The sequence below is a fragment of the Rhinopithecus roxellana genome, chromosome 12 (assembly GCF_007565055.1).
Source record: "Rhinopithecus roxellana isolate Shanxi Qingling chromosome 12, ASM756505v1, whole genome shotgun sequence".
NCBI lineage: Eukaryota > Metazoa > Chordata > Mammalia > Primates > Cercopithecidae > Rhinopithecus > Rhinopithecus roxellana.
Window position 1 is genome coordinate 29,771,976 of NC_044560.1, and position 20,694 is coordinate 29,792,669.

The 20,694-nt window shown below is 58.0% G+C and overlaps 1 protein-coding gene across 2 annotated transcripts in view; it reads left to right on the forward strand.

Annotated features, from left to right (window-relative positions):
- The window catches only part of ACOT7 (acyl-CoA thioesterase 7), a 134,087-nt gene that overhangs the window by 112,042 nt on the left and 1,351 nt on the right, over nt 1–20,694 (forward strand). For both annotated transcript variants that reach the window (XM_030913115.1, XM_010357399.2), the window contains exon 8: nt 4,379–4,563. In XM_030913115.1, the coding sequence (XP_030768975.1) occupies nt 4,379–4,563 (185 nt within the window). The remainder of the gene's footprint in view (nt 1–4,378; nt 4,564–20,694) is intronic.

Here is a 20,694-nt window from a genome sequence, read left to right on the forward strand (position 1 = left end):
GGCACTGAAGTTGAGACTGGAAGGAAGTACCGGCCAGCAGGGCTGTTGGCCATGCTCCTGGGCACTCCTGATCATGGCCTGCTCAGCATCCACTCCAGGAGGATGCAAACCTGGGGCTCTAATGGGGCTCTGGCCAGCTTGAGTCTGTGGTGGCCTGGTGTCCACATGTGACCCACACCCAGCCCCCGTGGGTCTCCAGAGGGTTCCAGCCTGTCAGCTGGATACTTGCTTTGGGCCCCCTGGGCCCGGCCCTGCCCTCATGGGACTTCCAGGCTAGAAGGAGACAGACATCAGTGAAACAGACAAGCCAACAAGTGTGCCAGTACAAATGGGATCATTGGCTCTGCAGGAGCGGAGGACTGTTCTAGAGGGGGTGCAGTGGAGGGGGTTGCGCCATCCTGGGCAGCTCCCTGGAGAAGGGATGCTTGAGCGGAGGTACAGAAGATGAACCAGATGGGGGTGGGAGGAGGGCTTTTCCAGGGAGAGGCCATGGGGGCCAGTAGCTTCACAGAGCTCACAGAAGGCCACTCTGGTGGGGTGTGGAAAGCGGGAGGCAGGCCGAGGCCAGTTGCTCAGCACGCCAACCCCATCTGGATGCACCTCCGTCCCCACAGAGGCCTCGATGCTGCAGGGGGACCTCCATGTGACCTGGAGGAGTCGGAGAGAAGGATTTGATGTGTGCCTCAGCTGCCATCCTGGAGTTGACAAAGTGCCTGTAGCTGGAATTCTTTTTTTTTTTTTTTTTTTTTTTTGAGATGGAGTTTCGCTATTGTCGCCCAGGCTGGAGTGCAATGGCGTGATCTCAGTTCACTGCAACCTCTGCCTTCCAGGTTCAGGCGATTCTCTTGCCTCAGGCTCCCAAATAGCTGGGACTACAGGCATGTGCCACCATGCTTGGCTAATTTTATATTTTTAATAGAGACAGAGTTTACCATGTTGGTCAGGCTGGTCTCAAACTCCTGACCTCACGTGATGAGCCCACCTCGGCCTCCCAAAGTGCTGGGATTACAGGTGTGAGCCACTGTGCCCGGTCTGTAGCTCGAATTCTTTAGGAAGGACTGGAGCAAGAACAGAGCCCTGGGGGTGGGAGCTGGTCCCCCCGAGGTCTCCTGGGACAGTCCCTTCCCAGAGGCTGCCTGTGAGATCCTGGTGTCATGTGTGGGATGTGCCTTCTGAGCCCAGGGTCTAGGAGACGGGACACCCTAAGCCAGGGCCCCTGGAAACTCTGGGCTCTCTCCTGGTGACTGGGACTTGTGATTCATCTGTCAACCCTAGGTTTCAAATTAAGTCCCAGCCAGTGACCACATCAGGTTTCCAGTTGTTGTTGTTGTTGTTTTTGTTTTTTTCTGAGACAGGGTCTTGCTCTGTCACCCAGGCTAGAGTGCAGTGGTGCGATCTCAGCTGACTGCAGCCTCCACCTCCTGTGTTTAAGCAGTGCTCCCACCTCAGCCTCCCGAGTAGCTGGGACCACAGACGTGCGCCACTATGTCCAATTAGGTTTCCAGCTTTAAAGTATCTTACTTTGTCTTGCCAGCCAACCTTATGACCTGTGTCTTGTTTAAAATAATGATGTTGCTCTCCAAAGGGTGAAAAGTCTCAGGTTTTGGTTGTAATTGAAAGTTTTCCTGACATTTATGAAGTGTTAATTGTATTATGGACCACAAGAGGTTCTCCTAGACAGCATTCTCTTCTTTTTGTTGTTACATCTAATGCTTTTATAATCAACCTACTTAGCTGTTTAAAGTCATTGTTGATTGCTATTAGGAGTTTCTTCAGATTTCTTTTTTTTTTTTTTTTTTTTTTTTGAGACGGAGTCTCGCTCCGTTGCCCAGGCTGGAATGCAGTGGCCGGATCTCAGCTCACTGTAAGCTCCGCCTCCCGGGTTTACGCCATTCTCCTGCCTCAGCCTCCCGAGTAGCTGGGACTACAGGCGCCTGCCACCTCGCCTGGCTAGTTTTTTGTATTTTTTTAGTAGAGACGGGGTTTCACCGGGTTAGCCAGGATGGTCTCGATCTCCTGACCTCTTGATCCGCCCGTCTCGGCCTCCCAAAGTGCTGGGATTATAGGCTTGAGCCACCGCACCCGGCTCTTCAGATTTCTAACACAGCAATTATGCCATGAGCAGCCAGGATCTGGCCATGGCAGCGGTGGCCAAGGGGGGATCTTCATGGGTAACATCAAGAGCATGTTTTTGGAGCCCGGGCGAAGTGGCTCACACCTGATTATAATCCCAGCACTTTGGGAGGCCAAGGCAGATGGATCACTTGAGGCCAGGAGTTCTAGACCAACCTGGTCAACAAGGCAAAACCTCATCTCTACCAAAGATACAAAACTAGGCGGGGCGTGGTGGTGCACACCTGTAATCCCAGCTATTTAAGTGACAGGCATGACAGTCGCTTAAACCTGGGAGACAGAGGCTGCAATGAGCTGTGATCGTGCCACTGCACTCTAGGCTGGGCAACAGAGTGAGAGAGACTCCGCTTCAAAAACAAAAGCACGTTTTCTGTTGCTCCTCAAAACTAAGAGCCAGTGTTCGAAGACCCCTGGAACCTGCCCTCCTGCAGGCACCACGCTCATGGGTGGCCCCGGTGTGTGACCCTGTGGCCTCAGGGAAGTTCTTGTTGGTTTCTGCTCATGGAAAGGGCTTGTTCCTGCGGTCTGTGACTCCCAAGTGTGATACATGGTTGTTGGTGAGGGATGTGGGCTGGGCATGTGAGGAAGAAGGGAGAGATACTGGGAGACCCTCAGGGCTGACCCGTTGAACCTTCTAGCTCCTTAGCTGGGGCCTGGCCCATGGCCTGCCCTCCTCCCGGGGTGTGGCTTGTGACTGCGGGCGCTGTGCACGGGACTCTATACCTTACAGCTCACGTAATGCCTGCTGGCGCTGACCACACAGCTCCTTCCTCCTCTCCCAGCACTGGCACGAAGCGCTCCCTGTAAGTATGAAGTTGAATGTAGCTTGGATCGTTCTGATACTTTTTAACATGGAATAACCGCTCTTGCCTCTGACTTGCTAACCGTCCCCCAACAGCCACCACCTGGCCGCTTTCTCACTCTGGGTCTCTAAACCTGCCTTTTGAGGCCAGTCTCGGTGGAGCTAGGACACTGGGGGTTCCAGAGGCCACGTGAAAAGGTCCCTGAAGCCAGATCTATTTCATGGGGAGCAAGTCCCAGCAGCCAGAGTCGGGCAGGGATTTCCTTGAGCCTGACCCAGAATAGAGGCCATGCTGGGCCGCCTGGGAGGACATTCTGACCGCAGGGCAGCACTTGCCCCGGAAGTCCCCGGGGGTTTCTGCAGCCCGGTGGCCAGTGACGTCGATGGTGACACCTTCCCGGGGCCCCAGGTCAGCTCTTGGCTTGAGTCCTTCCATCCCGTAGCTATCCCCCTGGCAGGGTGCCTCATGCCTGCCTATAGGGAAGAGCTGAGCTCCCTGAGATTAAGGGATTATGTAGAGGCCAGGTGGGAGGACGGAGCCCATACCGGGGAGGGTGGCGGGGGCAGAAGAGCAGCTCTGAGTCAGGAAGCTTCTGCCAGGATGGACTGTCGTGCCCCGGGAGCGTGGGGCCTACAGAGAGGTTGGTTAAGGTTGAGGGGGAGAGAGAGACACAGGGACAATGTATGGGAACTGGTAACTTTGGACTTTGTCATGATTCACAGAGAAATGGGGCTGGTGCTTTGAGCATGGAGGACTCTGGCCAAGGGGTGTGGCATCCAACAGCCCAGAGGAGGAAGCTCTGGTCCCGTGGGCGAGACTAGTGGGGCCAGAAGGGAGGCTTGGCATGCAGTCACATACGATTCAATCCCCCCAAGGGGCAAGGGCAGCTGCCCTGTGACCCTGTGTCACCAGAGCCCCTGAGGGTGGGAGTGGCTGTGGAAGATGACATAAGGTTCTGTCTTGGTGCTTGGAGCAGTGTAGTGGGGCAGCTGTGGCTCCGGTGGCATGGCACCAGCAAGGCCAGTGAATGGACAGTGCAGGTTGCAGATTTGACCTGAGGAAGGGCAGAGCCAGCTGACACCCAGGGCTCCTGGAAGGCAGGCTGCGGCCTCCCCTGGCGGGGACACAGTGGCTCTAGAAGCCTTTCGGTAGGTGCTGCCGCTCCCGGCCGGGAAAGAGCCTGCCTGTGCGGGGGCTCAAACTCATGGCCACCAAAATCCTTCAGTGCTGAGTTTTGCTTAGATAAACCTGCTCACTAGAAAGATAAACATTCCAGGGGAACTAACGACACATTCTAATATTCTCTTATTTGAACATCTGGTAGTCAGCCAACCCGCTGCTTCCCTAACCAAGTGTCTGCCTGCTGGCCACAGAAACGCCAGTGTCCCCCGCCCGGCCGTGGGGTGGAGGCCGCCCTGACCCCTGCCCTCCCTTCTCCACAGGCTGCGTCATCACCATCTCGGGACGCATGACCTTCACAAGCAATAAGTCCATGGAGATCGAGGTCCTGGTGGACGCCGACCCTGTTGTGGACAGCTCTCAGAAGCGCTACCGGGCCGCCAGTGCCTTCTTCACCTATGTGTCGCTGAGCCAGGAGGGCAGGTCACTGCCCGTGCCCCAGCTCGTGGTGAGTGCACGTCCTTGGAATGGCGGCCCCTCCCTGCCAGGCAGCCCTAGGGTTCCGGTGCTTGAGCCTCCAGGGGGAATCTGTCTGCATGCGTCCTGTCTTGTCAGTAGGGGTCAGAGTGGGGCTGGGCCTGGCCACTGCCTGGACCCGTGACCTCAGGCTGCGGGACTGATCCAGTGAGGCCTTGAGAAGGAACGCCTCATAACTAGCGGGGAGGCCTTTGGGCTGTACTCCCAGGGCCCGTGGGGAGGGGCTGGGCAGACAGGACAAGAGAGACAGACCCCTTTACGAGTGCCTTAGCATGACTGCTGCCTGGGCGTCCAGGTCGCCTCTTCAGTGTGACGCCTCGGGGTTCACTAGCATGGTGTACGAATGCTGGAGGGGGATGAGGACCGCGCCATGGGTCCCCCATCCCCTGCCGAAGGGCCTGCTGGGAAGCTGGAGGGGTGTGCTCCCTCCAGGTGGCCCTGGCCTGCAGGTCCTGCCCGGTGAGACCAAGCCAGGCTGGTGGGCTCTGGGCCGAGGGTCCCAGCACCTTGGCCTTTCTCCTCCTCAGGTAGGGCAGGTGGGGTGGATGTGCGCCGGGCCACACGCACGTGCTCATGGGGGCTGCCCCGAGGTTTCCACATCCTCTGAGCTCCACCATGTTTGAGAACTGGTAGTTCTCCGCCTGGCATGGACTCTGTGGGGTCACAGACATTGGAGGGGTTCACGCAGCCCAGAGAGGCAGCTTCCCTGTCTCTGTCCTAAGAACAGAGGTTCCCCATCCTGGCCAACCCCAGGGGCTCAGCAGCCTTTGGGCTGGTCCTGATTTCTCTTTGAACTAGCTCTTGTGTCTGTCACTGAGGGGAGCAAGAGGAAAGCAGAGCCGTAGGAGCTTCCTGCCCCTCGGGGGAGCAGAGCAGCTGCGGGGCGGGGGGTGCCCGCAGGCCTGTTGGGAGCTGGCGCTCTCATGGAAATGGCCAGGCAGGCACCACAGCCCTGCAAGGCTGACCCCGATTCCAGAGGTTCTCGAGGCCCCTGCCCCCGCGGTGTCTGCTCCCCGTGCAGATCTGCGAGCATTTGCTGCTCAGCCTCCCAGAGAGGAGAGTTCATTGAAATCCTCTGGAGCAAACAAGCATTGAAAACCCATTCCTCCCAGAGGCTGGAGCATGGCCTGTCGCTTCCCCGCGTGGCTGAGGAAGGGGGCCCAGTGGCCCCAGCTGCCTTGTTTCCCAGTCAAGGCTGAGGCCCCTCTAAGCCCCTCTCCCAGCTCTGCCCCTTTCTGGTGTGGAGGAGGTCATGCCTCACCAGGGCCCATGGTGGCAGCGCCAGACGTGGTATGTGAGCTGTCAGACCCAGCGAGTACCCTCCCCTGCCAACTCCAGGCCAGCTCTTTGCTGCCTCTCCCAGGTGGGGTGGGCTGCGTCGAGGTGCTGATGGTGAAGCTAGACTTGAAGGATGAGGACTCGGCCAGGCTGAAAGGAAGGAAAGTGAGTGGTGGGTGGCCCCAGCCCAGCACTAACACAGTGCCTGTGACCCACCCTTGCGCCACTCTCGTGACCAGGCCCCTCTCCGACTTGTGGCTTACGAGGCACGCTCCCCTTCTGGTGGGAGGACTGCTCCATGCCTCCAGCCCCACAGCCTCTTCTGTGGCAAAGTACCCTAGGCTGCCACCCTCCTGCCCCGTCAGGGCTTGCTTTGTTGCCTGCTCCTTTCTCCTTCATCTGCCCCCACCCCTCCCCCATTTACTTGTAAGCCTACCCACCTTGCCCCGGCCCCCCGTGCCGCTCATCGGCCCTTGGCAGGATGGCGTCCTCCCTCCATGTCGCCTGGGCTGGTCTGCAGTCGTTCCTCAGCCCCTGACCCTGCTGTGAGGCTCCGGCCTCCTCTGTCCTTGACCTTCAGCCCTGTGTCTGGTTCTCCTTCTACCTTGGACACGCCTTCTCTAAACTTGCCTGCTCTTCTTGGCCATGAAGTACGGGCTCCGCTCCCACCCGGGCCCGCTCTGGTCTGTTCTGATGGACCTGGTGCCCCTCCCAGTGATGCTTTTCAGCATGGCTGCTCTCTGTCCTGATGCTGAATCCCCCCACCTGACCCAGGCGCATTCCTGAAGCTCTCTCCTTCCCCGCTCTCTACCTCTTCCTGCCTCCTGGACGAACTTTCCCAGTTCTGTCTTCCCTCTGTGGGCAGCGTGGATAGACACAAGGACACGCCCTGTCTGCCGTCCACTCCCTGGCTGTAGCACAGCTGACCAGGCCCTCAGTGAAGGCTCTGCTCCCTGGACAGGGGACCGTGTAGTGTCTGTAGGGACACTCCAGCCTCCCTGGCCACCACACAGTCCCCTAACCCTTGGCTTTGACAGGTCCTAGCCTGTGGCCCTTCTCTCCTGGGGTGGTCGGATCCGTGGCCTGTGCCTCGAGCATCGCCTGTGTGTCGTGTTGACTCCCAAATTGACCTGGCCAGTGCTGCCCCTCAACAGGGTTTCCGAGAGCATCTCAGATAGTTTGTCCCGAATGAAACTCGTTATCCCCCCCTGCAAAAAAATCCCTCTCCGCCTCTGTGCTGCTCTGGAAGTCTGGGAACCCAGCTGGCTCCTCCCCACTGCCCCCATGCCCACGCCCACCAAGTGCCATTCCGCTCCTCTCTCCCTAACAGCTCTTACTGCCCCGTCCCCATGGGACCCCTGCTCAATCCCCAGCTGCTCCCTCCTCTGTTCCTAGTGCTCTCAGTCTGACCCTTCCCTGCAGCCTAGGCAACTGGTCATCAAAATCCGAGTCGCTCCGTCTCCCACCGAAATGCACGGTGGCCCCTGCATGCCCTGGGTGTGGGTGCAGCAAGCTCACTCCCACCCGGTGCCTGTGCACCTGCTGCTCCCGTCTGGGCCACCCTTCCCCAGACCCTCCTGGAGCTACAGCATTTCTCAGACATTTTTTCCTTAGAAGGGCACCCACAACCGCCCTAGAGAAGCATTGCCACTCCAGACCCCTTCCCAGCATCCCCGCACTGCAGACGCTGTGTGGACTGTCGGGCTCACATGTCCAGGAGCAGGCACCCGGCTGCCCGGGTCAGCCAGAGCTCTAAACTTACCAGCTGTGTGGCCTTAGGCACCCACTTTCTATGTCCCTCGGTTTCCTCATCTGTATGGTGGTGACGGACACAGTACCCAACCCTTGGGGTGGGTGAAGATGGGGGGCCTTCGTTGTCTGCTGCTGTTTACCTGCCCTCCCTGGGGCCTCACACCCTCTCAGAGGGAGGAGTAAACAAGCAGTGAAGATAGAGGAAGTTGAAAGGTGTCCAGGGTCACGAAGAGGAAAGCAGGGAATGAAGGGATCGGAGTCTGCGGGGGGCACAGGTGCAATTTTAAATAAGTTCCTTCCCAAGGAAAGCCTCAGGGAAGAAGGGCAGGAGCTGTCTTGTGGGGACCGTTCGGGTGAAGGGAACGGCGAGGGCCGAAGGCAGAGCCACTGTCTGTAATGGGGGAGCTTGGGGACAGTGACACACCCGAGGCCACCTGGCTAGGACGGGGCAGGGTTGGGGAGAGAGGGCTGGTGGGAGTCTGTGGGGCTTATGCATATGAACGTAAAATAGAGGAGGGTCTGGGTCACCTGTGCTTTGAACAGGCTTCAGTACAGGTTGATGGGGTGCCCTGGGGGGTCTCCCAATAGCAGCCCCTCAAAGCTGATAGTGGGTGGCATCCTCCCAGGTTGGCAGCGGCTGTAGGTGTGGTTGGTATTTGCCTACCAATGACGGTTCCCTCTCCCGGCTGCCCCCAACTGGGCCGTGCACACTGGATGTGGGGGCAGGGCCACCTGCACTGACCCCAGCACTTGGCTGGTTCAGGGAGGCCAGTGCAGTGACTGTGAGGGGCCAGCGATCCGTGGGCTCTCTGGGAGGAGACCTCTGTGCCTCACATCCCCCACTCCCTATAGAGTCCAACCCAAGGGAGTCCAGCCTCGTGTGAAGAGCAGACTGAGGTAACGGAGGCTTTTGGGGCCAGGCCTGTGACCTTCCCAGAGCCAGCTGGGGAGCAGTCCTGGGGCTGCCCCTTCCAGAACTCCATACCCTGGAGTGGGTCAGAGTACAGGAGGAGGGCTGGCCCTGGGGGAAGGGGTTGCAGAGGGGCAGGGAAGGGCACCGGCTTGAATGGAGGGAATGGCGACCCATCCCCTGTGTGTGGCCGCGTCATGTTGATCCAGGCTGTTATTTCTCACTCATTAAAGATGGTCTTTGATTCCTCACTGAGGTGTCCTGTGGCCCACGAATGTCAGTGTTGATGTCGATAAAAATAGCCGCTGGCGGGGCAGGCTGCCTGGAGAGGGATTTGCAGCTCTCACTTGGAGATGGCCCACATGAGCGCGAGTTCTGGGCTGGGAGCACGTGTGTGCTGTGTGCGGTGAACCTGCTGTGCATTCCGTCCCTCCAGATGTGCCCCGGCGGCCCCTCCTCCTACTCCCAGTCGCCTCCCCCATCCCCATGTCAGCTTTCTTCAGCCTCCTGTCTATTTTTAGCTCCCTTCCCCAGGGCCTGGCTGACACGGATGCAGCCTCTCTGCTTGGAGTTGCATCGCCATGAATATTTTATGCTGGGGGCTGCTGCATCCGCTCAGGGCAGCTGCCAGCACTTCCCTGTCTTGTATTAGAAGAGGCCAACTCAGCGGGTGAAGCCAGGCCTCCTGGTGGCAGTGCCCTCTGACCTTGGGCAGACGGGGGCTGGAGAAGTGACCTGTGGGGAGGGACAGCAGGAGGCAGGCGGCAGCAGACAGATGTGGGAATGTTTTTCAGCCTGCAGCAGGGTCAGAGGCCGTATGTCTGCTGAAGCGAAGGACGTCCCTGGCACCTCAGGTGAGGGCGGTACTTGCCTCTGATTCTTGTAGGTGTGGGCATTGTAGCCTCTACAGAACCAGGGAGTTAGGGCTGAGAGCTTGTGGGTCCTAGCCTGGGCCTGAGGAGGAGGTATAGACAGGGCGGGGTACGGGGCTCGCCCAGGCCCCTGACCAGGGAGAAGCCTGTAGCCTGTTCCAGGTACACCATGGCTGTCGGGGCTGAGTGAGTGCCGTGACCCCACTGCTTCCCCAGGCACACTGGGGAGGGGATGTGTCCCCAGATTAGCCAAGGCTCCAACTGTGCAGCCACATGATGCAGGGCAGGGTCTTTGCAAAGCAGGCTTCCAAACTGCAGCGAGCCCATCCCACAGGGTCTCCCGAGGTGGCCAGGCCAGGACTCCGAGCCTCAGTCTTTAGCCACTGAAATGTTTTCTGGATGGAAGTGGGAAGCAATAAGGAAGGTGGGTGCGGCCATCTTTTTTTGTTTGTTTGTTTGTTTTCACTCTGTCACCCAGGCTGGAGTGCAGTGGCGCGATCTCGGCTCACCGCAACCTCTGCCTCCCGGGTTCAAGCAATTCTCCTGCCTCAGCCTCCCGAGCAGCTGGGATTACAGGCGCCTGCCACCATTACTTTCTAGTTTTTGTATTTTTGGTAGAGATGGGGTTTCACCATGTCAGCCAGGCTGGTCTCGTGATCCACCTGCCTCGGCCTCCCAAAGTGCTGGGATTTCAGGTGTGAGCTACTGTGCCTGGCCTAGGTGTGGCCATCTTTACCTTGCCTTTTAGGGCTGCCTCATGCATAGCCAGGGGAGTTCCAAGAACACAGGGAAAACGCACACTTTTGAGCTTTGTTCACTCTGATGTGCCCCGACCTGGAAGAGCCCCTGAGACCCTCGGGCAGCATCGTGTTGAGGGGTCCCTCCAGGCCGGAGGCCGTTGTCAACAGGGTTGCTTTCCGGTTAGGAAGACAGGGCAACTGGATGCGGAGGCTGCTGCCTGTTTCCTGGGTGGGCAAGGGACTGGAGGGTCGGGGAGGCTTCCTCTTGGGTGGTGTCTGGGTGAGGTCATCGAAGCCGGAGCCTTCAGGGAATGCCAACGCCTCTGGGAGCTGGTGCGTCTGCTTCCCGTCCCCAGACAGGAGGGGCACCAGGCAGGGAGTCACTCGTCCGGGGTCGCATGGCCAACAGGCCCATCTGGGACCTCACTGCCTGGGAAAGGGGACCGCTCGCTGCCGTTGTCAATGCCACTGTACTTTCTCCCACCCAGGCCCTACTGCAGGGTCCTGGGAGGAGCCCCGCCTGAGAACCCTGCTGTGCGAGAACCTAAACCCTGGGAGTCCCAGCGTGCTGCCCACCCACGCTATGCTGCCCACCCGCACCGCACCGCCCACCCACACCGCACCGCCCACCCACACCACGCCCACCGCGCTCAGCCCAGGGCCTTCGCTTCAGCCCCAGATGATCTCAGGACCAGTGCTGGGCAGGTGACTGAACCTCCGCAGGCCACTGTGAAGTGTGGAGGTTAGGGCACATTTTAGTGCGAAAGTTTTCCACTCCAGTTTGATCCTTTTGCCTCTCCTGGGGCCTTATGTGAGGCGTGGCCTCAGCACAGACCCACACAACTTTCAGAAGGCTCTGGAACATGGCACCCACCTCACTTCTGCTGCTGCCCCATGACCTCCTTCTCCCGGCCTCAGCTGATTCATCTGCATGAGTGCAGGGGCCCGGTAAGCCCCGCGCCAGCTGAGAGGACAGCATGGCATGGGCCAGAGCGTCTGAAAGGAGGGTACTGTTTGACCTGCTGTCCAGCCGGAGGGGCAGGATGGGCCCCAGGGCTGAAGTCAGTTGAAAGGCCTTCTGCAAGCCTTCTGGAAGTTGTCTACCATGCAGTGCTGAGGGCCACAGCTTTGTGACGCACCGATGTGGGGGCTGCAGACAGGGCAGGCTGGAGATGCCTCTTGGCTGTGGCTGTCTTGAGCCGTTGCCAGGCTGTTGCCCCAAGTCCCCTCTCCCAGCCGCCTCAGTGATGCTGTCGCTGGAAGATCCCTCGCCCTTTTGCACTTAGGAGGAAGCATGGGGCAAGGCTTTCCATGGTGGTGGCCGCCGCTCTGCAGCTGCAGGACCTGCCTGACCCCCAGGCACAGTGTGCAGAGGGGCCTGGGGTCCTTGCATGGGCCCCATTCCTCTCAAAGAAGCCTCAGGAGCAGAGATGGCCATTCTTCACTGTGTTCAGGCCGGGCCAGGACAAGAAGAGAGGTGTGGTCCCAGGATGTAGGACAGAGAGAGAGGTCCCCACGTGGGGCCTTTGTCATGGGCAGGGCCCTAGGGTCTCTGCTGCCTCAACATCCTGGACAGCCCGTTGCCACAGGCTCTTGCAGGCAGGGAGGAGCTGCACCTACTCCCAGAGAATTTCAGGAGCAAAAGAGTGGGCGGAAGCACTGTGTGGTGGCCGCGCACAGCCTCTGTGCACTCGCTCTGGGATGGGCACTGCCTCACCAGTGTGCAGGCTCTTACACCTGCTTCCTTTGTTTGTTTGGCCAAGATTGAACTTTTGGAATAATTTTTTAATTGCTGACTAATTTAGGAAATTCAGCTGTTACTGGAGTGCAGAAGGTTGACGGTGTGTTCCTGGAAGAGCTTGGTGAGCCGCCTGCCGCGTTTGGCCATTAGTGAGGGAAGCCCTGCCCCCCTCCCGCCCCCACCTTGCTGCCAGCCCACAGGCATGAGTCATGGACTAGAATATTCATGAGGCTCAGAATCCAGTGTCCTGCTCTCTGTTCCTTTTGCCTGCGTTTAGCGGGAGTGTCTTGTGATGGGAAAATACGTGCATCCCGAGGCTGCTCCTGTCACCTCATTGGTTAGTGCTTGGGAACATCCAGTGGCCGGTGAGCCCCACGTGCCTAGAACCCGAGGCATGGGTACCGAGAAGGAGGTTGGCGCGGATGAGAGCATGCAGCCTTCTCCTCCAGCCTGGCTCTTGCCTTCCCTCTGCCTGAGCCCAGACTCTTTCTCCAGCCACCTTTCATATTTCTGCCCTGCACGTATCTCTGAAAGATCCACTATGTCCAGACAGTCACACGCTGGCCCTTCTGAGCAGCACTGGTAGGCAGCTCTTCTGATGCCACCTCGGCCTAACCGGCTTCAGGGGGTTAAAAAAAACCCACCTGGAGAGGCCGGGCGCGGTGGCTCAAGCCTGTAATCCCAGCTCTTTGGGAGGCCGAGACGGGCGGATCACGAGGTCAGGAGATTGAGACCATCCTGGCTAACACGGTGAAACCCCGTCTCTACTAAAAATACAAAAACTAGCCGGGCGAGGTGGCGGGCGCCTGTAGTCCCAGCTACTCGGGAGGCTGAGGCAGGGGAATGGCGTAAACCCGGGAGGCGGAGCTTGCAGTGAGCTGAGATCCGGCCACTGCACTCCAGTCCGGGCGACAGAGCGAGACTCCGCCTCAAAAACAAAAAAACAAAAAAACAAAAAAACAAAAAAAAAACCCACCTGGGCACGGTGAGCTGCTCATGTTCTCCCCATGAAGGTTTACAGAAGGCTCTGCTCAGAGCCAGGCCTGGGGGGACATACAAGAGAGTGTGGGGTGGAGCCTTGGGGCCTCTCTGTCCCCTCTGCTGTCAGATTTGTGAGCACTGCCAGGAGGGTGGCTGTACCAGGAGAAGCCCGTGGGTGGGACTTCCAGAGGGTTCAGTGAATCGAGGGAGCATCCCAGCTAGACCCAGGGTGCTGCAGAAGGTGAGCGAGAAGCCTGTCAGGGAGGCCTGGAAGGGTTGTTGGGCTCACATGAGGTCCTGGCCACGGGACTTGCAGTGTTTCAGCAGGGCAAGCTCATGCCTGGAGTATCCGGGGGCTGGAGGCCGCCCACTTGGCGCTCTTAGCAAGGGGTGTGGAGTGCCCTGGCAAAGGCACTTTGCGGCCAGACACACGTCTGAGCCCTGCCAGCAAAGGTGCAGGAAGAAACGGGCCCTGGACCCCACATGGTGGTAGAAATGATGCAGAGGCCTCCCTGCCTGTGTGTGCAGGATCAGAAGCAAGTCCCCAGCATGGCCATAGAGCTGGCCCATCTCCAGTGGGATGGCCAAGCCTAGGTGTGCTGGACACTCCCATCTCACCTTTGTCGCTGTTGCAGGCTCCTGTTCAGACCCTTCATGGTCTGAGCCCCCTGGAATTTGTTGGGGACAGATGATGCCAGTGTTGATTAAGCAGAAGTACTGGTTTTGAATTGTTAACATAAAGACCATCCCTATTTAGAATTAAGGCTGTTTGATCTTCATTTGTTTGATCATCATCCATCCATCCATCCATCCATCCAGCAAATGCCTCCTGTGCCCCTGCTGTGTCCAGGCACAGTGCTGGCCTCCAGCAGGACAGGAAGGACTCCACAGGGCATAGCACAGAGTGGGCACTTGCAGAGCAGAGGTGTGCCGTGGGCATGTGGCTTCTGGCCCACAGTGGGCACTCAGCAGGTGGCAGCTGTGATCATTATTGGTGTTGTAGGGTGGGGACCGCCATGTCCACACTCCCGGCACAGGAGCCTTGAGCCGAGCGTGCCGGGACTGCGGCGCTCTGTGCCTGCAAGAGGGGCTCCTGAGAGGCCACCACCCAGGTCCCAGTCCTGATGCCTCTTCTCCCCTTTGTGGCGACGATCTCCCGCCTCCGCCAGCAGCCTCCCGTTGGCCTTTACACCTCCTTTCTTGGCCCCACTCAGGGGCAGTTCTTTCGGGGTCTGAGCAGGTGCTGCTGGGTGAGGGGAGCCCCTGGTGAGGGTGTTTATGACTCTCCACGATGATGTCATTATTTGAGATTTCCGGCTGCTTTCTGCTGGAGGCTGGTGCAGTCCTGGGTGGGTGTGGCGGAGGAGGTAATTAACCCAGGCCTGCAGCTGCTGGGAGAGGCCGCAGCGGATGGCAGACAGGCTCTGCTAAGGCAAGGTCCTCAGGTGGAGCGAGACCCTGGGACACAGGTGCTTGTGAGGCTGGTGGTCCTGGTGCTAAGCTCACCATTGCTGGCTTCTCCATGCACAGGGCCCGTCGCCTGGCCATGCTGAGTGTCCTCAATAATGATGTTTTCATTGCTTTTGTGATTATCCCAAGACCCCTCTTGTCTCCTGTTATAACAGGGAGAGGGCATGCTACATGGCTTCCTAATTAAGAAGGTCTGTGTCCCTCAGGCTTACAGGAAGTTGTTATATCACCACTGGAAACGCTTTTTGCACCATTCATTAATTACAAAATGGACAAGCAATTGATTTTACCGAGGGTGGAACTTAGTCACTCGTCCTCCATACCACGTTCCAAATGTGTGTTCTCCAAGCACAGAAAATGCAAAGTGGAAAACATTTGGTTTGCAGCATTCAGCTCTGAAAGCCACAGGCTTCCCCTCCCGTGGAAGAGAGCCCAGAAGACAGCAGTTGGCAGGAAGCACTAAGTGGAGGGAGGAAAAAGACACAGACTCCAGGCCCAGGCAGCCACCAGGCTGCAGGGGAGCCAGGGGCTTGGTGCTGAGTGCCAGGCGGTGCTCCCTGAGCACCAAGGAGGGAGTGTACTGTCAACCTGCTACCCTGGGACCCTCCCCACACTTCTGTCCCCGTGGGTGGTCATGACACCCTAAAGGCCCTGCTGCCTTAAGGCGACCCCAGGCCGTCAGACCCTTCTTTGGGGCAGCGACTCACCAGCAGGGCAGTCCTTGGAGTAGCCCCCAGGCTGCACTTGGCCTCAGGTATTTGAGGACAGCAGGACTGCCACGCAGACACACATGCATGCACCAGGGACTGCAGACACACGTGCACACACAGGTAGGAGCTCACATGCGCCAGCACCACAGGAAGCACGTTGCCATGTCACTTTGTTGAGTTCCTATTTCCAGGTGAACAAACCTGGCCCTGGGCCACACAGCTGGGCCCATGGGGCTCAGAGTCCTGCTCCTGGCCGTGCTGCCCCATTCTTTCCATCAGGCAGATGCCCGGGATACACGGTGGTCATGTGCCCTGAGCTTCCCTTTGCCACCTCATCTTTTCTCTCTGGCATATTCTTGGGGAGCCCCAGAGGCTCAGAGGAGCCTGCCTGAGGCCACAAGTGCATGCCCGGCAGCTGGCACCACTGACCAGTACCCCAGAGGCTCAAGTCCTTCCCTCACCAGCAGCCTCGGGGACTTGAGAGAGACATCTGTGTTCCCGCAGAGCGTTCTCTCCTCCTTCACCCACCCCCAACCCTTCATTAAAAACAGCAGCAGCCAACAACATATGCATTTATTTACTTTGCTGGGGGGAGGGAGATGACTGCGAGGAGGCAGCAGCCAGGCCCTGGGTGGGGCCTTGTGCTGGAGACATCTGTCTTGCTCTGTCAGCTTCTCACCCAGCGGGACGAGGTGGCCCCCTTGTCACTCGGGTAGGAGAACTATTTAGTAGAGCCACGGCCTGGGGAGGCTGGCTGCCCACCAGCAGTGAGCCAGTAACCTCCTACCATGGGACAGACACCGCCCTGCCTCCCTTTGTTCCACCTCCCTCTGGGTGGTGAGCCTGGGTCCTCAGGCACCTGGGACGTCCCTGCCCTTGACTGCCATCTTCATAAACTTCCACCCTGGAAGGATGCCCCGGGTACTCAGGGAGGAAGGCTGTCCGTGCCTGGGGAGGGCAGCGCTCATGGGTGGGCACTCCATCCATTGACACTGAGGCTCCTGGGCTGGTCTGGACTCTGTCTCAGAGCCTGGAACATCCAGCACATAGCACCATCCCCGGAGACGGGAAGAGCAATGGGGCCCGCACAGGCTCTCACGCTCCCACACATCCATCCATCATCAGACAGCATTCACTTTGTCTGAGGGCAGAGCCTGGCTGATGAGTTTGCTGCAAATATTAAACAGCAGGGCCACATCAGATCCACCTTGTGGCCCATTGCTGGGCACCGGCTTCTCCTTCTGCCTGGAGCCGACCCTGAGAATGACCTGCACACGGGCTCGTGCCCACCTCAGGCTGCGTATTAACTGACCTCATGAGAGGAGCAGCCATGGCCTTCAGCCTGTGGCATTGGGAATGCTTGATGAGGGGTGGGAGCAGCTGCAGTGGTTTCGGATAATATGGCTGAGGGCAGGGGAGGGCCCCTGTCTGGGGGAGGCCAAGCTCAGCAAGAGGGCCAGGGTGAGGTGAGGGGAGGCAGGGAAGCCGCTGATCCTGGTTCACCGTGGACCCTGCAGGTCCATCGCCTTCCTCACTTCCCATGCACGAGTCCCACCCCTAAAAGCCCCTCAGCATAGGATGACCTGGAGGGCGGCCTCCATGCCCAGGTTTAAATGAAGGCTCTCCCCTGACTCGCTCTGCCACTTTGGGCAAGTTAGTCAGCCTCTCTGCTTCACTTCCTCATTGGTAAAAGTGGAACAGTCATCATCATTTCTGTGCTGCTTGGTGGGGTTGTCAGGAAGACCCTGATATGCACAGCCCGCCGCACCCTAAGCATGGGTCGCACAGAGAATATCCCCTTATCGCTCTAGTCCCTGCCCTGGGTGCACAGCCCATGCAGGGGCAAAGGGGTGGGAGGGCTCTCATCTGCAGTGCCTTCTGCAGGCCCAGAGTTGGGTGGTCCTCCCACGTCCTCGGCGGCTGGAGGGCTGTGGTCACATCTCTGGTAAAGATGCTGAGAGCTGTGGGAAGTTACTCATATTCCACTCCCAGGTGGTCATGGAGGCCAGATCGTTAGGGGACACTGCTGTGTGTGGCTGGCAGAGGTGAGGACTGGGCTATCTGAAGCGCTGGAGGTTTTCTCGGCTCTTGGGCGCAGATCTCCCTGACGTTCGGGCCATGCTGCATGCGTGGGGCCTAGGGCCTGTCACACACCTATGAACTGGACCAGAACATTTCGAGCATGGTCCTGAGTTAGCTCTTAGTGCCTCTTGGCGGGGAGTGGGGAAAATCGTGCCTGTGCACGGCCTGGACGGCTCCGTCAGCTCTGCCCGCAGTCCACCACTTGTAAAGCCAGGACCCCGTCTCTTTGGGGCCTGGAGATCATTAGTGCCTGGGGAAGAAAGGAGGGGCTGGTTTTCCTAGATCTAGGTCTAGTTAGCTTTTTGCTTTTCTAGCTTTTTAATTACAGAAAAGGTCAAATTATGCAAAAGTAAAGAGAAGAAAGAATTTCTGTGTCCTTATTAGCTTGGGGCCAGTCTCATGTGTTGACAGCCCTGACCACTCCCGCACCACAGAGAGCTCTCACCTGTGGAGGTTTCCTCTTTTAACAGCTTTATTGAGATATAATTACATGCCGTTCTGTTCACCCACTTACAGGATACAATTCAGCAGGTTTTCGTCTGTTCACAGAGGTGGACATCCCCCACCACAGTCTATTTCAAAACATTTTATCACCCCAGAAAGAAGCACCACTGCGTAGCTGCCAGTGGTCCCCCAGCCCCAGGCAACCTGCCTCTGTGTATACGTCTCTCCTGGACATCTCGTATAAATGGGTGATAGGCAGCCCCTGTGACCGGCTGCTTTCACCGTGTTGTTTTTAACGCCTGGTTGAACATGAGCTGCAGGGAGAAATTTGGTCCCCACAGCCCTGCCGTGAGGTGGACATTGGCCCATTTTACAAAGCAGGAGTCTATGTGAGTCAGTGGTGAATCAGGATTCACACCCAGCTCCAGGATTGAGGATGCTGGGCTGGTTTCCGGGTAGAATGAAGAGACCATCCCAGGAAGGGCGCACAGCATGGTCGGGTCCCAGGGCGGGCAAGCCTCTGCCTGAAGCATCCCAGAGGCCGGGCAGAGCTTGGTTCCTTATGAAAGGGGTCCCTGGCCAGCTCAGTTTGAGAAATGCAAAAGTTAAACAGACTTGAGACGTTTCAGAACCTTCATCCCAGTGCACGTTGTTTACTGTAAGAGGCATACATCCCCAAACCTGCCTGGCACAGACGGTCAGAGAGGCTTCGACTCCCAGTGGAGTTGGGGAGGGAGCCCAGAGGATCTGTAGACACAGGCAAGCAGGGAGGCAGGCACCTCCTGACCTGGCAGCCCTTCCTTCCTCAGCCCCTCTCCAGGGCCCTGGCCTTGGACAGCCATTCCCACCAGTCCCCCAGGGCACCCGTGGTAACAGCTCCCAAGCTGGTGGCATTGGCTCCGCAGAGCCATTTGCCACCTCCCTTCCCTTGGCCCCTCCTGGTCCTCTGGTCCCTGAGAGCATTTGGCTGGGGACTCAGGCACTTGGGGAACAAGTTTCTCACCAGTCTCCCACATCTGCACATTCCCAGGAAGTTCCCTCGTCGGGCTGGACCTGGCTCCTGTGGGCTGGGCGGGAGCTCCGGCTATGTCCCTTCTCACTCCAGCTGCCTCTCCTGGGCCAGGCTCACTCTCTCCTGCTTTCAAGGATTCTTTTTCTTTCCAAGCTCTTTGCTGTCTTTCCTCTTTGTGGAGGGCAGATACTCCACCAGCTAGAGGGAGGACCCAAGCCGAGGGGCCAGGCTTTCAGACTGGGAGGTGCCTGGGTGTGGTCCAGCGTGCCTGTCCCCGGCTCTCCTGCCCCCAGGGCTGCCACAGCCACTCCAAAGCCAGCAGAACCCAGTACCAACCCCACCAGGCCCTGTTGCCTCATCTCCCAGCTCTGGGACCCCACCCCCACCCCACAGCACTTGCTCTGCCTGCTACAGGGTCTTCACGGTAGGCAGGAAGCCAGGCCGTAGGCAGCTGCTCCTCTGCTGAGCCTCGGCCTTGGCCACTGCAGGTGGACAGGAAGCTGCAGCTTCCCTCCACATCACCACGCAATTCCACAGGGGAAGGGGAGGACGAGGCCCCTATATCCCATCCTGGTGGCTTTGACCTTGCATTCTTGGCCATTTCAGATGTCCCCCGTTTGGGGCAGGGGCAGCTGGAGAGGGGGCAGGGCCCTGCTACACAGGTGTGGTCCGTGGGCCACAGCTTGTGTCACCTGGGATCCTGTTAGAAGTGAGTCTCAGCTCCCAGACCCACTGGATCAGAATCTGCATTTACAAGACTGGCAGATGACTCAGATGCACTTAAAAGTTCGAGAATCCTGGCCGGGCACGGTGGCTCAAGCCTGTAATCCCAGCACTTTGGGAGGCCGAGACGGGCGGATCACAAGGTCAGGAGATCGAGACCATCCTGGCTAACACGGTGAAACCCCGTCTCTACTAAAAGATACAAAAAAATTAGCCGGGCGAGGTGGCGGGCGCCTGTAGTCCCAGCTACTCCGGAGGCTGAGGCAGGAGAATGGCGTAAACCCGGGAGGCGGAGCTTGCAGTGAGCTGAGATCCGGCCACTGCACTCCAGCCTGGGCGACAGAGCGAGACTCCGTCTCAAAAAAAAAAAGAAAAGGCCGGGCGTGGTGGCTCAAGCCTGTAATCCCAGCACTTTGGGAGGCCGAGACGGGCGGATCACGAGGTCAGGAGATCGAGACCATCCTGGCTAACACGGTGAAACCCTGTCTCTACTAAAAATGCAAAAAAATTAGCCGGGCGTGGCGGCGAGCGCTTGTAGTCCCAGCTGCTTGGGAGGCTGAGGCAGGAGAATGGCGTAAACCCGGGAGGCGGAGCTTGCAGTGAGCTGAGATCCAGCCACTGCACTCCAGCCTGGGCGACAGAGCGAGACTCCGCCTCAAAAAAAAAAAAAAAAAAGGTTCGAGAATCCCTGATGTAGCACATTCTGCCTCAGTGTGCACAGAAGTCTTCAGCTGTGCCCAGCAGGATGTAGCCATATATGTCTATAGGGGACCTTGTCATCTGCAGGGGCTGGGCTCTGTGCCCTCCAGGCCCAGGAATCTCAGGGGTCTTGCCCACTTAGAAGTGCTGCTAGAACTGAGAAAGAACATTTCATTTTCCCTGGGCTGTTTCAGGTCAAATTGCATAGCCTCAAATTTTATTTTTAAAAGTCAGCCAGAGATCAAACCGTAGCAGCGGGAGGGACTTCTTCAATAAAGTGTCTTGGAAAAGCAGTTTTCCTGTGTACACCGAAGACTCTTCAAAGGGGGACCAGGACCGCTGCAAGGAGCGCCACCTATTTCTTTAAATACCCGAAGATTCTATTGGCTCCAGGCTGGCGAGGTTTTGACAGTTTACACCTGGTGACATTTAGAGACCGATTTTGGAGAGAGCTGAGGGGAGGAGGCATTTGGTATAACTTGACATTACATCCTCTGACTGACTGCGCTCTCTCTTGCCAATATACCATTTGTCTATAAAACACTTAGGCTCAAAAATAGCTATACAGTTTGGTGTCATTGTGGCTGAAATGAAGGGCAACTGCCCCATCTCTTTGGCTTTCAGACACCCTCAAAATGTCGCGATGAAATGTCCCAGAGGAATTAGCACAGCTCATGAAACCTGAATT